The 16956-nt window shown below is 39.4% G+C and overlaps 1 protein-coding gene across 2 annotated transcripts in view; it reads right to left on the reverse strand.

Annotated features, from left to right (window-relative positions):
* Positions 1 to 16956, reverse strand: part of actn4 (actinin, alpha 4) — a 155366-nt gene that overhangs the window by 1525 nt on the left and 136885 nt on the right. For both annotated transcript variants that reach the window (XM_061972306.1, XM_061972305.1), the window contains exons 17-20: positions 10777 to 10911; positions 10494 to 10673; positions 7128 to 7274; positions 3583 to 3663 (exon numbers count right to left, since the gene is read on the reverse strand). In XM_061972306.1, coding sequence (XP_061828290.1) covers positions 3583 to 3663; positions 7128 to 7274; positions 10494 to 10673; positions 10777 to 10911 — 543 coding nt within the window. The remainder of the gene's footprint in view (positions 1 to 3582; positions 3664 to 7127; positions 7275 to 10493; positions 10674 to 10776; positions 10912 to 16956) is intronic.

Genomic DNA, 16956 nt, shown 5'->3' on the forward strand with positions numbered 1-16956 from the left:
CGGCGGCGACACGTTCAAACCCGGCGGCGACACGTTCAAACCCGGCGGAGACACGTTCAAACCCGGCGGCGACACGTTCAAACCGGCGGCGACACGTTCAAACCCGGCGGAGACACGTTCAAACCCGGCGGCGACACGTTCAAACCCGGCGGCGACACGTTCAAACCCGGCGGCGACACGTTCAAACCCGGCGGCGACACGTTCAAACCCGGCGGCGACACCCTCAAACCCGGCGGCGACACCCTCAAACCCGGCGGCGACACGTTCAAACCCGGCGGCGACACGTTCAAACCCGGCGGCGACACGTTCAAACCCGGCGGCGACACGTTCAAACCCGGCGGCGACACGTTCAAACCCGGCGGCGACACGTTCAAACCCGGCGGCGACACGTTCAAACCCGGCGGCGACACGTTCAAACCCGGCGGCGACACGTTCAAACCCGGCGGCGACACGTTCAAACCCGGCGGCGACACGTTCAAACCCGGCGGCGACACGTTCAAACCCGGCGGCGACACGTTCAAACCCGGCGGCGACACGTTCAAACCCGGCGGCGACACGTTCAAACCCGGCGGCGACACGTTCAAACCCGGCGGCGACACCTTTAAACCCGGCGGGGACACGTTCAAACCCGGCGGCGACACGTTCAAACCCGGCGGCGACACGTTCAAACCCGGCGGCGACACCTTTAAACCCGGCGGCGACAGGTTCAAACTCGGCGGCGACACGTTCAAACCCGGCGGCGACACGTTCAAACCCGGCGGCGACACCTTTAAACCTGGTAGAAACATGTTTAAATTGGGTAGAAACACGTTTAAACCCTGCAGCGACACCTTTAAACCCGGCAGCGACACGTTCAAACCCGGCAGCGACACCTTTAAATCCGGCAGCGACACGTTCAAACCCGGCAGCGACACGTTCAAACCCGGCAGCGACACGTTCAAACCCGGCAGCGACACGTTCAAACCCGGCAGCGACACGTTCAAACCCCGGCAGCGACACCTTTAAACCCCGGCAGCGACACTTTTAAACCCGGTAGCGACACCTTTAAACCTGGTAGAAACATGTTTAAATTGGGTAGCAAAACGTTTAAACCTTGCAGCGACACCTTTAAACGCGGTAGAGACATGTTTAAACCTGGTAGAAACATGTTTAAACCTGGTAGAAACATGTTTAAATTGGGTAGCGACACGTTTAAACCTGGTAGAGACATGTTTAAACCTGGTAGAGACATGTTTAAACCTGGTAGAGACATGTTTAAATTGGGTAGCGAAACGTTTAAACCTGGTAGAGACATGTTTAAACCTGATAGAGACATGTTTAAACCTGGTAGAGACATGTTTAAATTGGGTAGCGACACGTTTAAACCTGGTAGAGACATGTTTAAATTGGGTAGCGAAACGTTTAAACCTGGTAGAGACATGTTTAAACCTGGTAGAGACATGTTTAAACCTGGTAGAGACATGTTTAAACCTGGTAGAGACATGTTTAAACCTGGTAGAGACATGTTTAAACCTGGTAGAGACATGTTTAAATTGGGTAGCGACACGTTTAAACCCATGTTAAAACATGTCAAGGCTTGGTGTCAACATGTTAGAACTGGTATCAGCATAGCTGGACGGCGTATCAACATACTTAGACTGACATCAGCAAGTTCCCACTAGGTGTCAACTCAATGGTACTTGTCATAAACACGTTTACGAGTATTTGAACGTTTACAGCAAGCCGTTAAGGAATGGTATCAACTTGTTGAGAGTGGTATCATGTGCCGACACTTTCTGTACCGTATTTTCTGCACTATTAGCCGCACCTAAAAACCACAAATTTACTCAAAAGCTGACAGTGCGGCTTATAACCCGGTGCGCTTTATATATGGGTTAATATTAAGATTCATTTTCATAAAGTTTCGGTCTCGCAACTACGGTAAACAGCCGCCGTCTTTTTTCCCCGTAGAAGAGGAAGTGCTTCTTCTTCTACGCAAGCAACCGCCAAGGTAAGCACCCGCCCCCATAGAACAGGAAGCGCTTCTTCTTCTACTGTAAGCAACCACCCGCCCCGGTAGAAGAAGAAGAAGCGCGTGGATATTACGTTTCATTTCCTTTGTGTGTTTACATCTGTAAAGACCACAAAATGGCTCCTACTAAGCGACAGGTTTCCGGTTCATGAAAAGACGCAATCTCTCCATCCGCACACGGACTACTATTTCACAGCAACTGCCTAAAGACTTTCAAGAAAAGCTGGCTACTTTCCGTGCATATTGTAAAAACAAGATAGCTGAAAAAAAGATCCGGCCAGAGAACATTATCAACATGGACGAGGTTCCACTGACTTTTGATATTCCTGTGAACCGCACTGTGGATACAACGGGAGCACGTACGGTGAATATTCGCACCACAGGGAATGAGAAGTCATCCTTCACTGTGGTTCTAGCTTGCCATGCTAATGGCCAGAAACTTCCACCCATGGTGATATTCAAAAGGAAGACCTTGCCAAAAGAGACCTTTCCAGCCGGCGTCATCATAAAAGCTAACTCGAAGGGATGGATGGATGAAGAAAAGATGAGCGAGTGGTTAAGGTAAGTTTACGCGAAGAGGCCGGGTGGCTTTTTTCACGCAGCTCCGTCCATGTTGATATACGACTCCATGCGCGCCCACATCACGCTGGTTTTTAATATATTATTAAAGTTTGACTGACCTATCCGACTGTTTTTTTGACATTCCTTTAGCGCAGTTAGATGCGGCTTATAACACGGGGCGGCTTATAGGTGGACAAAGTTTTGAAATATGCCGTTCATTGAAGGCGCGGCTTTTAACCCAGGGCGCCTTATGGTGCGGAAAATACGGTACACTAAAGAATCATGTTTACACTCGGTATCGACATATGTGCACCTGTCCCTTGCATGTTTACACCGGGTGTCAATGTTGATACGCCATGTGACAATGTCGATATGCATGAAGTGTTGATACTGGGTGTGAACATGCTCATAAAGTATGCAAAGCATGCCAATACAGGTCTATAAAGGAGTGTATGTTGGACCTGCAGACACCCTGTGAGGGCGTAAGGCCAGCAGCAGTACCAGGCTGTTTCCTGTAGAAATGAGCAGAGCCCGGAAATCCTCTGACACCATCTGTCCTGACCGCTTCTGTGGGGTCACAGCGTGGCCGGGGTAGGGGTGAGAGTGGGAGTGGAGGGGGCAGTGGTAAAAGAAAAGTAACAGGATGATAAGAGACATGGAAAAGACACATTTTGGAGAGGAGGAGTAAAAAAACAATAAAAAGAAAGATAAGAAGCACAAAGAGTGAAAACCCGCGTCAGAACGCAACAAAGCCACAGAGACCCCAGGTGGACATACAGGAACATTACATCTCCATGCGGACGGCCCCGAGAGTAGAGCGCTGACTCGGCACTGAGCAGTGACCACCACTCCTCTAATGAAGGCTAGAATTTGTTTCAATGAAATGGATCAGGGAAAGTCTAAAGTGCTTTTATAAATCTGAGGAGTTGAGGAGCGGCAGTGACGTCAGCGCTCCCGCCCTGGAGGACTCTTCCCTTCTCCCCCAGCCCCCGGTCCCGGGGGGGTCCTACCTGCTTGTCGTTCTCCACATCGTGGCCCAGACTGATCAAACAGGCTTTGAACTCCTCGGCCATGAGGGCCCCGCTGTGGTCCTGAGGCGGGGCCAATGGCAGCCAATGACAGAGCGGCACAAGGTGACCACCCGACCAATAGCAACACGGCGTAGATGGCGGGATGGAGCGCGGCATGCAGGAGGGGTGCGGGGACGATGGCACACATGGGAAACAGACACCGATGGTTGTTGAGACAATGTCCACACTCACATGCAGCCAAACATTGTAAATCATACAGGCTGCTGAAATGCATCATGGGATATCTGCCATCAAATGTATTTCCAGAGGTGGGTAGTAACGCGCTACATTTACTCCGTTACATCTACTTGAGTAACTTTTGGGATAAATTGTACTTCTAAGAGTAGTTTTAATGCAACATACTTTTACTTTTACTTGAGTATATTTATAGAGAAGAAACGCTACTTTTACTCCGCTACTTTTATCTACATTCAGCTCGCTACTCGCTACTAATTTTTATCGATCTGTTAATGCACGCTTTGTTTGTTTTGGTCTGTCAGACAGACCTTCATAGTGCCTGCGTTTCAACAAATACAGTCACTGGTGACGTTCACTCCGTTCCACCAATCAGATGCAGTCACTGGTGACGTTGGACCAATCAAACAGAGCCAGGCGGTCACATGACCTGACTTAAACAAGTTGAAAAACTTATTGGGGTGTTACCATTTAGTGGTCAATTGTACGGAATATGTACTGTACTGTGCAATCTACTGATACAAGTTCCAATCAATCAATCAAAAGTGTGAAGGAAAAAAGACCATTTTTTATTTCAACCGTACACCCCGTCAAAAGCCTAAAGACTGACTGCACAGTTCCTGTCTTCACAATAAAAGTGCCGCTCCATCGCGCCTGCGCTTTCAAAATAAGAGTCTCCGAAAGCCTGCGCAAACAAGCTAGCAAGCTACGGAGTTTGCCGCCAATGTATTTCTTGTAAAGTGTATAAAAACGAATATGGAAGCTGGACATATAAGATGCCAAAAACCAACCACTTTCATGTGGTATTAGACAGAAAGGAGGAACTTTTTTTCTCCTCCATTTGAAAACGTGGACGTTTGTCATCACTACTGTCTGATTCCAATCAATGCAAGTCATCAAAATCAGGTAATACACCAACTTATATTCTTGTCTTCATGAAAGAAAGGAATCTATATGTGTTAAACATGCATGTATATTCATTAAAACACCTTTAACATGTAAACAAAAACGGCAAAAAAAAAATATATAAATTATATACTGTATATATCAATGTATGTGTATATATATATATATATATATATATATATATATATATATATATATATATATATGTGTGTATATATATATATATATGTATATATGTGTGTGTGTGTATGTGTATATATATATATATATATATATATATATATATATATATAATGTGTGTATGTTACTCATCAGTTACTCAGTACTTGAGTAGTTTTTTTACAACATACTTTTTACTTTTACTCAAGTAAATATTTGGGTCACTACTCCTTACTTTTACTTGAGTAATAAATCTCTAAAGTAACAGTACTCTTACTTGAGTACAATTTCTGGCTACTCTACCCACCTCTGTGTATTTCTATGTATACTTTTCAAAAGAAAAGAAACCTGGATGCATATGCAAAAGTGAAATATATTTATCCGTACAGTGATCTATTTATTTATATTTGCACCTTATTGCTCTTTTATCCTGGACTACAACGAGCTAATGCAACAAAATGTTGTTCTTATCTGTAAAGTTCAAATTTGAATGACAATAAAACGAAGTCTAAGCCTCGAAAAGCAGCAAAACAAGATGAGTGGTGCTCCAGGGCAGTGTTTTTCAACCAGTGTGCCGTGGGAGGTAATTTAATTTCACCTATTTGGGTTAAACTTTTTTTTTTGCAAAACTAGTAATTATAGTCTGCAAATGATGTGTTGTTGTTGAGTGTCGATGCTGTCTAGAGCTCGGCAGAGTAACCGTGTAATACTCTTCTATATCAGTAGGTGGCAGCCGGTAGCTAATTGCTTTGTAGATGTTGGAAACAGCGGGAGGCAGGGTGCAGGTAAAAAGGTGTTTAATGCTTAAACCAAAAATAAACAAAAGGTGAATGCCCCTAAGAAAAGGCATTGAAGCTTAGGGAAGGCTATGCAGAACGAAACTAAAACTGAACTAGCTACAAAGTAAACAAAAGTTAAAGTACCAATGATTGTCACACGCACACACTAGGTGTGGTGAAATTTGTCCTTTGCATTTGACCCATCCCCTTGTTCACCCCCTGGGAGGTGAGGGGAGCAGTGGGCAGCAGCGGTGGCCGCGCCCGGGAATCATTTTTGGTGATTTAACCCCCAACTTCAACCCTTGATGCTGAGTGCCAAGCAGGGAGGTAATGGGTCCCATTTTTATAGTCTTCGGTATGACTCGGCCGGGGTTCGAACTCACAACCTACCGATCTCAGGGCGGACACTCTAACCACTAGGCCACTGAGTAGGTAAAAAAACAGAAATGGAAATTTAAAAAAAAAGAAATAGAATGCTGGACGACAGCAAAGACTTACTGTGGAGCAAAGACGGCGTCCACAATGTACATCCGAACATGACAAGAAAATCTACAATGTCCCCACAAAGAAGGATAACAACAACTGAAATATTCTTGATTGCTAAAACAAAGTAGATGCGGGAAATATCGCTCAAAGGAAAACATTATTTGGAATTTAAATTTTCATGAGGGAACTCTCCTGAAGGAATCAAAGTATTATCTACAGTATCTATCTATGAAGCTGCTACAGGAAAATACCAAAAAAGAGAAAAAGCCAACAAAATAGGAGCGCAAGACAAGAACTAAAACACTACACACAGGAAAACAGCAAAAAATTCCAAATAAGTCACGGCGTGATGTGACAGGTGGTGACAGTACATCTACTTTGAGACAAGAGCTATAGTGATACATGCTTGGTTATGGTTTAAAGTCGTATCCAACAATTGCGACAATGACTTTTTACTGACAACTGAGTTTCGTTTTTAATGATTTCTGCTGGTGGTGTGCCTCTGGATTTTTTCAATGCAAAAAATGTGCCTTGCCTCAAAAAAGGTTGAAAAACACTGCTCCAGGGGAGGATGAGGAGACACAAAGACCACATGTGGGTGCATGAGTGAGTGAAACAGTGACCCCTAGTGGTGATAGATGTCCTTCCTCGTCCTTTGGTGATCAGTTCCAACCGTTACAAACACCAAATGTTGTCCCACTTTCCTTACAGTATGTAGTAATATTTACAAGAAATGAGAGTTCACCCGTGTTGAGGCGCTCTAACAACAAATACTCACTCGCTTGGCTCCCCTCTCACACCCTCCTTCGGTCTAAACATTAGCATGGACATGAGTATTTGCCCCACAAATGCCATTAAGTCTTATGACAGCGTTAACTTGCACAGACAAAAACTGATTTGAAGTAACGCACAATCTTTTTACCCCCCCAAAGTATAAAAAGTTGATTTGCGGCGCCTGACCTTGTCAAAGTGGTTGAAGGAGGCGCGGTACTCGTACAGCTCCTCCTGGCTGATGCCCTTGGCGTCGCGCGTCAGGATCTGGTTCTCAATCTCGTTGATGGTCCTGGCGATGGTGGTGTGCAGCTGCTCCCAGCCCACACGGATGTGCTGCGGAGGGCAAGGAAGTGAGCAAACGCTGTCTTGACATACGGTGCTACATTCTCATGGCTTCCTCGCCAAATGTCTCGCCAAAAGTTTGCCCCCGTTTTTGTATTCCGCGTACGTTATCTTACAGCCGAACATTGTGCCTAACAATCTAGTCTGTTTGCCCGCGTATTGCACTGTTTTTTTATTGAGTGCGACTGCAAAATATTCAAATATGGGGCCAAAGAAAGTTGCGAGTGAGAGCACTTTGATAAAAGTGAGAAACTCTCCTCCACCTCATCACCATCAAGAGTCTTCAAATAAAGGTAAAAATTATGTTAAATGTTTATTTATACATTTCATTTAGGGCTGCAACGACACACACACACACACACATACACACACACACACACACGTATATATAAAATAATATATATATAAATAAAAAATATATATATGTGTATATATACACAAATATGGACATATATACTGTACACACACACACGCGTAGATATAAAAAATATATATACATACATACATTAATAAAAACAAATATATATGTGTATGTATACACAAATATTTACATATATACTGTGTATTATATACTGTATATATACACGCTCTGTATGTACATATGTACATACATATATACATTGTATGTATACACACATACAAACATACATATACATACACGTATATAAATATATATGTGTATATATACACAAATATGGACATATACTGTACATACACACACACACACACACACACGCGCGCACTCACGCACGTACATATAAAAAATATATACATTAGAGATGCGCGGTTTGCGGGCACAACCGCGGAGTCCGCGGATTATCCGCGGATCGGGCGGATGAAATAAAAAAAAAATTAGATTTTATCCGCGGGTCGGGTCGGGCGGTTGAAATAAAAAAAAATTTGATTTCAAATAGATTCAGGCGGGTGGCAGTTAAACCAATTCGGAAATATATATACATAGTTAAATGTTGTTACCCACATACGAAAAACGAGCAGGCACCTGCAGCATATGCCACAACAGAAGAAAAAAAAAAAGAAGAGATGGACACTTTTACGGAGCGGAGAAGGGACGCCTCGCCGGGGTCCGGGACCGAGGCCCCTTCCCCCGAGAGGGCCCCACCGGGAGCTGTAGCTGAGGCGATCCGCGAGAAGGGCCCGACGCACGTGCAGGGTCACCACCGCGCCCACCGCACCGACATCCCGCCTCGTCCGCCTTCGCCGCGGCCGGCGTCACGCGCAGCAGGTAAGCAGCTTACCTGCCCGCCACCCCCGTGGCCGGGGGCTCGTAACAGGGGTCACTCCGCGCGCTCCGCCCGCGCAGCTTACCTGCCCGCCACCCCTGTTGCCGGGGGCGCGTAACAGGGGTCACTCCGCGCGCAGTGCGCTCACGAAAGGGGTGGGGCTCACCCTGGTTGATATAGACAGCAGGACGGTGGCCATGGAAGTCGGAACCCGCTAAGGAGTGTGTAACAACCCACCTGCCGAATCAACTAGCCCTGAAAATGGATGGCGCTGGAGCGTCGGGCCCATATACCCGGCCGTCGCCGGCAGCGAGACGCGCTTGGAGGTGCGCTCAGCGCGGCTCCCATATGATTGCGCACTGGTGTGCGTCTGGGTCGTGACAGCGTGGCACGCGAATGTCTGTGCTGCATTGGATCAGTCTCCTTTCTTTAACAGGCAAAAGCTTTATAACCTCACTAATGCCTTGCATCGTCTATATTAGATATATAACAACGGGCGGATGCGGGCGGGTGCGGTTCTGATCAAATGTTACATCGGGTGGATGGCGGATGGTTGACGACTTTCTGATGCGGTTGCGGATGAAATAATTGCCTATCCGCGCATCTCTAATATACATATATATAAATAAAAACAAATATATGTGTATTGTACTGTGTATTATATACTGTATAATATACTGTACGGTACATATATATATACACACTCTGTATATACATATATATATATACTGTATGTATATACACATACATACATACATATATATATATATATATATATATATACACACACACACACACACACACACACACACACACACACACACACACACACACACACACACACACACACACACACACACACACACACACACACACACACACACACACACACACACAGTATATAAAAAATATACATACATACATCTATAAATAAAAACAAATATATATGTTTATAGATACACAAATATGGACATATATACTGTGTAATATATGTACCGTATTTTTCGGACTATAAGTCGCAGTTTTTTTCATAGTTTGGCCGGGGGTGCGACTTATACTCAGGAGCGACTTATGTGTGAAATTAACAACACATTAGCGTAAAATATCAAATAATATTATTTAGCTCATTCACGTAAGAGACTAGACGTATAAGATTTCATGGGATTTAGTGATTTGGAGTGACAGATTGTTTGGTAAACATATAGCATGTTCTATATGTTATAGTTATTTGAATGACTCTTACCATAATATGTTACGTTAACATACCAGGCACGTTCTCAGTTATATAACGTACACTTATTCATCCTGTTGTTCACTATTCTTTATTTATTTTAAATTGCCTTTCAAATGTCTGTTCTTGGTGTTGGGTTTTATCAAATAAATTTCCCCAAAAAATGCGACTTATGTTTTTTTCCTTCTTTATTATGCATTTTCGGCAGGTGCGACTTATACTCCGGTGCGCCTTATACTCCGAAAAATACGATATATATATATATTAATAAAATTATACAATTTTTTTTTTAATGCACATATGTTAAATGTGCAATTTCAATGTTGATGTGCATTTATTAGAAAAAAACAAAGAAGATTATGACAAGCATAAATGTATTGTATATTTGAATAATCTTCCCTTAAATACACATTGAGGCTATAGTGTGTTTTATCAGATAATTTGATGAATCAAAAACTAACTGATAAGATTACTAGAACAATCTATAGCTGCAGCCTTAATTTAATTCATCCTTTTTTATGTTTTCTGCATGTTGAACTATAATTATTCCCTTCAAAATGTGTTTTGTGTTCCTATTTTGGGGTATGTGTAACAGATTAATTGGATTTGGAATTTTCGCACAATTTGGTTTCCGTCTGACCTTTGGAGACGGGTTACTAACAAAAAGCGAGGTGCCACTCTATCGGGGTTTTGTGGCTACGATATCACTGTGCAATTTACGAAGCACGCACGCCTTACCTCCATGGAGTAGGCGGTGTATGTGTTGTCAAAGATGAGGGCCTCCTGGATCAGTTTGTGGATCCCCTCCAGCTGCTCAATGTTGGGCTTGTAGTCCACGATGCTGCGCTCGTACTCCTTCAGGTGGGTCAGCTGGTCTTCCAGGGTGCCGATCATCTCAATTGATATCGTGCCGATTTCCTGTCAACACGAGGGCCCATGCTTGAATTGTACTCCACCTGGCAACCGTTCTCCTCTTTCCTTGAAAACATGGCAGCCGCATGGTGCCGACTCCATGCCTTACCTCCATCTTGGTTTGTATCCAGGGCCCGACCACGTTGGCTTGTTCAGCAAAGTTCCGTCTCAGGGTGTCGTGGGACTGCTGCTTGCGGAGCTCCTCCTGCAGGGCCTGGTCACGCTGAGGCACCAACCGCTGCGCCTGCACACAAACCATCCCTTCAGCCTCACACCATGATACACAGATGATCAGTTCACACACTCTGCGTCCAAAGTGCGGCCCATAGCTCATTTATCTAACGGCCAGAGGCACAATCATTAGCATTCTAATATTAGCTTTGTTTTTTTTGCTAATTTTGCAGGTTTACACCCCAGTGTCAAATATTTTGTTACTTGACAAATCATACTAGTTAGCATGCTAGCTGTGTTTTTTGCTCATTTTGCAGGTATAAACCTCAGCGTCAAATATTTTGTTACTATTATTTTACTATATTTTGTTTGTAATATATTGTGGTACTTGATTTTAACATACTAACATTAGCATGCTAGATTTTTAAGCTAATTTAGCAGGACCTCAATGTCATATATTGGTACCTCACAAATGCTCACTGTAAGCAATCTAGCTTTTTTAGCTCAGTTTGCTCATATTTTTTGTTACTTGACGCTATAAAAGCCAGCGTGCTAACTATTAGTATGCTAGATTTTTAAAGCTAATTTTGTAAGTATACACCTCAGTCATATGTTAGTAATGTTAATATGCTAACATTTTCAACTATTTTTTTCGTGTACACAGTAATATATTGTGGTACTTGATGCATGCTACAATTAGCATTTTAACATAAAAATCTAGCATGCTAATGTTAGTATGTTAAAATGCTAATTGTAGCATGCATCAAGTTCCACAATATATTACTGTGTACATGAAAAAAATAGTTTAAAATGCTAGCATATTAACATTACTAACATATGACTGAGGTGTATACTTGTAAAATTAGCGTTAAAAATCTAGCATGCTAATGTTAGTATGTTAAAATGCTAATTGTAGCATGCATCAAGTACCACAATATATTACTGTGTACATGAAAAAAATAGTTAAAAATGCTAGCATATTAACATTACTAACACATGACTAAGGTGTATACTTGCAAAATTAGCGTTAAAAATCTAGCATGCTAATGTTAGTAACGCTAATTTTACAAGTATACACCTCAGTCATATGTTAGTAATGTTAATATGCTAGCATTTTAAACTATTTTTTTCATGTACCGGTACACAGTAATATATTGTGGTACTTGATGCATGCTACAATTAGCATTTTAACATACTAACATTAGCATGCTGGATTTTTAACGCTAATTTTACAAGTATACACCTCAGTCATATGTTAGTAATGTTAATATGCTAGCATTTTTAACTATTTTTTTTCGAGTACACAGTAATATATTGTGGTACTTGATGCATGCTACAATTAGCATTTTAACATACTAACATTAGCATGCTGGATTTTTAACTTTAATTTTGCAAGTATACACCTGAGTCATTTGTTAGTAATGTTAATATGCTAGCATTTTTAACTATTTTTTTCGTGTACACAGTAATATATTGTGGTACTCGATGCATGCTACAATTAGCATTTTAACATACTAACATTAGCATGCTAGATTTTTAACGCTAATTTTACAAGTATACACCTCAGTCATATGTTAGTAATGTTAATATGCTAGCATTTTAAACTATATTTTTCATGTATACAGTAATATATTGTGGTACTTGATGCATGCTACAATTAGCATTTTAACATACTAACATTAGCATGCTAGATTTTTAACTAATTTAGCAGGACCTCAATGTCATATTTTGTTATTTCACAAATGCTAACTGTAAGCATGCCATGGTTAGCATAGTCATGTTAACATTCTAGCTTTTTTACCTCATTTTGCTCATATTTTTGTTACTTGACGCTATCAAGCCAGCGTGCTAACTGTTAGCATGCTAGCTTTTTAAAGCTAATTTTGCAAGTATGCACCTCAGTCATATTTTAGTACTTGATGCATGCTATCGGTAATATGCTAGCATTTTAAACACATTTTTCCAGGTACACACAGTAGTATATTTTGGTACTTGATGCATGCTACAGTTAGCATTTTAACACACTAACATTAGCATGCTAGATTTTTAAGCTAATTTAGCAGGACCTCAATGTCATATATTGGTACCTCACAAATGCTCACTGTAAGCAATCTAGCTTTTTTAGCTCAGTTTGCTCACATTTTTTGTTACTTGACGCTATAAAAGCCAGCGTGCTAACTATTAGTATGCTAGATTTTTAAAGCTAGTTTTGCAAGTATACACCTCAGTCATATGTTAGTAATGTTAATATGCTAGCATTTTTAACATTTTTTTTCGAGTACACAGTAATATATTGTGGTACTTGATGCATGCTACAATTAGCATTTTAACATACTAACATTAGCATGCTGGATTTTTAAAGCTAATTTTGCAAGTATACACCTCAGTCATATGTTAGTAATGTTAATATGCTAGCATTTTTAACATTTTTTTTCGAGTACACAGTAATATATTGTGGTACTTGATGCATGCTACAATTAGCATTTTAACATACTAACATTAGCATGCTAGATTTTTAACGCTAATTTTGCAAGTATACACCTCAGTCATATGTTAGTAATGTTAACATGCTAGCATTTTTAACTATTTTTTTCGAGTACACAGTAATATATTGTGGTACTTGATGCATGCTACAATTAGCATTTTAACATACTAACATTAGCATGCTGGATTTTTAACGCTAATTTTGCAAGTATACACCTCAGTCATATGTTAGTAATGTTAATATGCTAGCATTTTTAACTATTTTTTTCGAGTACACAGTAATATATTGTGGTACTTGATGCATGCTACAATTAGCATTTTAACATACTAACATTAGCATGCTGGATTTTTAACGCTAATTTTGCAAGTATACACATCAGTCATATGTTAGTAATGTTAATATGCAAGCATTTTTAACATTTTTTTTCGAGTACACAGTAATATATTGTGGTACTTGATGCATGCTACAAATAGCATTTTAACATACTAACATTAGCATGCTGGATTTTTAACGCTAATTTTGCAAGTATACACCTCAGTCATATGTTAGTAATGTTAATATGCTAGCATTTTAAACTATTTTTTTCATGTACACAGTAATATATTGTGGAACTTGATGCATGCTACAATTAGCATTTCAACATACTAACATTAGCATGCTAGATTTTTAACGCTAATTTTGCAAGTATACACCTCAGTCATATGTTAGTAATGTTAATATGCTAGCATTTTTAACTATTTTTTTCGTGTACACAGTAATATATTGTGGTACTTGGTGCATGCTACAATTAGCATTTTAACATACTAACATTAGCATGCTGGATTTTTAACGCTAATTTTGCAAGTATACACCTCAGTCATATGTTAGTAATGTTAATATGCTAGCATTTTTAACTATTTTTTCCATGTACACAGTAATATATTGTGGTACTTGATGCATGCTACAATTAGCATTTTAACATACTAACATTAGCATGCTAGATTTTTAACGCTAATTTTACAAGTATACACCTCAGTCATATGTTAGTAATGTTAATATGCTAGCATTTTTAACTATTTTTTTCCGAGTACACAGTAATATATTGTGGTACTTGATGCATGCTACAAATAGCATTTTAACATACTAACATTAGCATGCTAGCTTTTTAACGCTTATTTTGCAAGTATACACCTCAGTCATATGTTACTAATGTTAATATGCTAGCATTTTTAACTATTTTTTTCGTGTACACAGTAATATATTGTGGTACTTGATGCATGCTACAATTAGCATTTTAACATACTAACATTAGCATGCTGGATTTTTAACGCTAATTTTGCAAGTATACACCTCAGTCATATGTTAGTAATGTTAATATGCTAGCATTTTAAACTATTTTTTCCATGTACACAGTAATACATTGTGGTACTTGATGCATGCTACAATTAGCATTTTAACATACTAACATTAGCATGCTAGATTTTCAACGCTAATTTTACAAGTATACACCTCAGTCATATGTTAGTAATGTTAATATGCTAGCATTTTTAACTATTTTTTTCGTGTACACAGTAATATATTGTGGTACTTGATGCATGCTACAATTAGCATTTTAACATACTAACATTAGCATGCTAGATTTTTAACGCTAATTTTACAAGTATACACCTCAGTCATATGTTAGTAATGTTAATATGCTAGCATTTTACACTATTTTTTTCATGTACACAGTAATATATTGTGGTACTTGATGCATGCTACAATTAGCATTTTAACATACTAACATTAGCATGCTAGATTTTTAACTAATTTAGCAGGACCTCAATGTCATATTTTGTTATTTCACAAATGCTAACTGTAAGCATGCTATTGTTAGCATAGTCATGTTAACATTCTAGCTTTTTTACCTCATTTTGCTCACATTTCTGTTACTTGACGCTATCAAGCCAGCATGCTAACTGTTAGCATGCTAGCTTTTTCAAGCTAATTTTGCAAGTATGCACCTCAGTCATATTTTAGTACTTGATGCATGCTATCGGTAATATGCTAGCATTTTAAACACATTTTTCCAGGTACACACAGTAATATATTTTGGTACTTGATGCATGCTACAGTTAGCATTTTAACATACTAACATTAGCATGCTAGATTTTTAAGCTATTTTAGCAGGACCTCAATGTCATATATTGGTACCTCACAAATGCTCACTGTAAGCAATCTAGCTTTTTTAGCTCAGTTTGCTCATATTTTTTGTTACTTGACGCTATAAAAGCCAGCGTGCTAACTATTAGTATGCTAGATTTTTAAAGCTAATTTTGTAAGTATACACCTCAGTCATATGTTAGTAATGTTAATATGCTAGCATTTTCAACTATTTTTTTCGTGTACACAGTAATATATTGTGGTACTTGATGCATGCTACAATTAGCATTTTAACATAAAAATCTAGCATGCTAATGTTAGTATGTTAAAATGCTAATTGTAGCATGCATCAAGTTCCACAATATATTACTGTGTACATGAAAAAAATAGTTTAAAATGCTAGCATATTAACATTACTAACATATGACTGAGGTGTATACTTGTAAAATTAGCGTTAAAAATCTAGCATGCTAATGTTAGTATGTTAAAATGCTAATTGTAGCATGCATCAAGTACCACAATATATTACTGTGTACATGAAAAAAATAGTTAAAAATGCTAGCATATTAACATTACTAACACATGACTAAGGTGTATACTTGCAAAATTAGCGTTAAAAATCTAGCATGCTAATGTTAGTAACGCTAATTTTACAAGTATACACCTCAGTCATATGTTAGTAATGTTAATATGCTAGCATTTTAAACTATTTTTTTCATGTACCGGTACACAGTAATATATTGTGGTACTTGATGCATGCTACAATTAGCATTTTAACATACTAACATTAGCATGCTGGATTTTTAACGCTAATTTTACAAGTATACACCTCAGTCATATGTTAGTAATGTTAATATGCTAGCATTTTTAACTATTTTTTTTCGAGTACACAGTAATATATTGTGGTACTTGATGCATGCTACAATTAGCATTTTAACATACTAACATTAGCATGCTGGATTTTTAACGCTAATTTTACAAGTATACACCTCAGTCATATGTTAGTAATGTTAATATGCTAGCATTTTTAACTATTTTTTTTCGAGTACACAGTAATATATTGTGGTACTTGATGCATGCTACAATTAGCATTTTAACATACTAACATTAGCATGCTGGATTTTTAACGTTAATTTTGCAAGTATACACCTGAGTCATTTGTTAGTAATGTTAATATGCTAGCATTTTTAACTATTTTTTTCGTGTACACAGTAATATATTGTGGTACTTGATGCATGCTACAATTAGCATTTTAACATACTAACATTAGCATGCTGGATTTGTAACGCTAATTTTGCAAGTATACACCTCAGTCATATGTTAGTAATGTTAATATGCTAGCATTTTTAACTATTTTTTTCCGAGTACACAGTAATATATTGTGGTACTTGATGCATGCTACAATTAGCATTTTATCATACTAACATTAGCATGCTGGATTTTTAACGCTAATTTTGCAAGTATACTCCTCAGTCATATGTTAGTAATGTTAATATGCTAGCATTTTTAACT

Source organism: Nerophis lumbriciformis, linkage group LG17, assembly GCF_033978685.3.
Source record: "Nerophis lumbriciformis linkage group LG17, RoL_Nlum_v2.1, whole genome shotgun sequence".
In the NCBI taxonomy this organism is placed as follows: Eukaryota; Metazoa; Chordata; class Actinopteri; order Syngnathiformes; family Syngnathidae; genus Nerophis; species Nerophis lumbriciformis.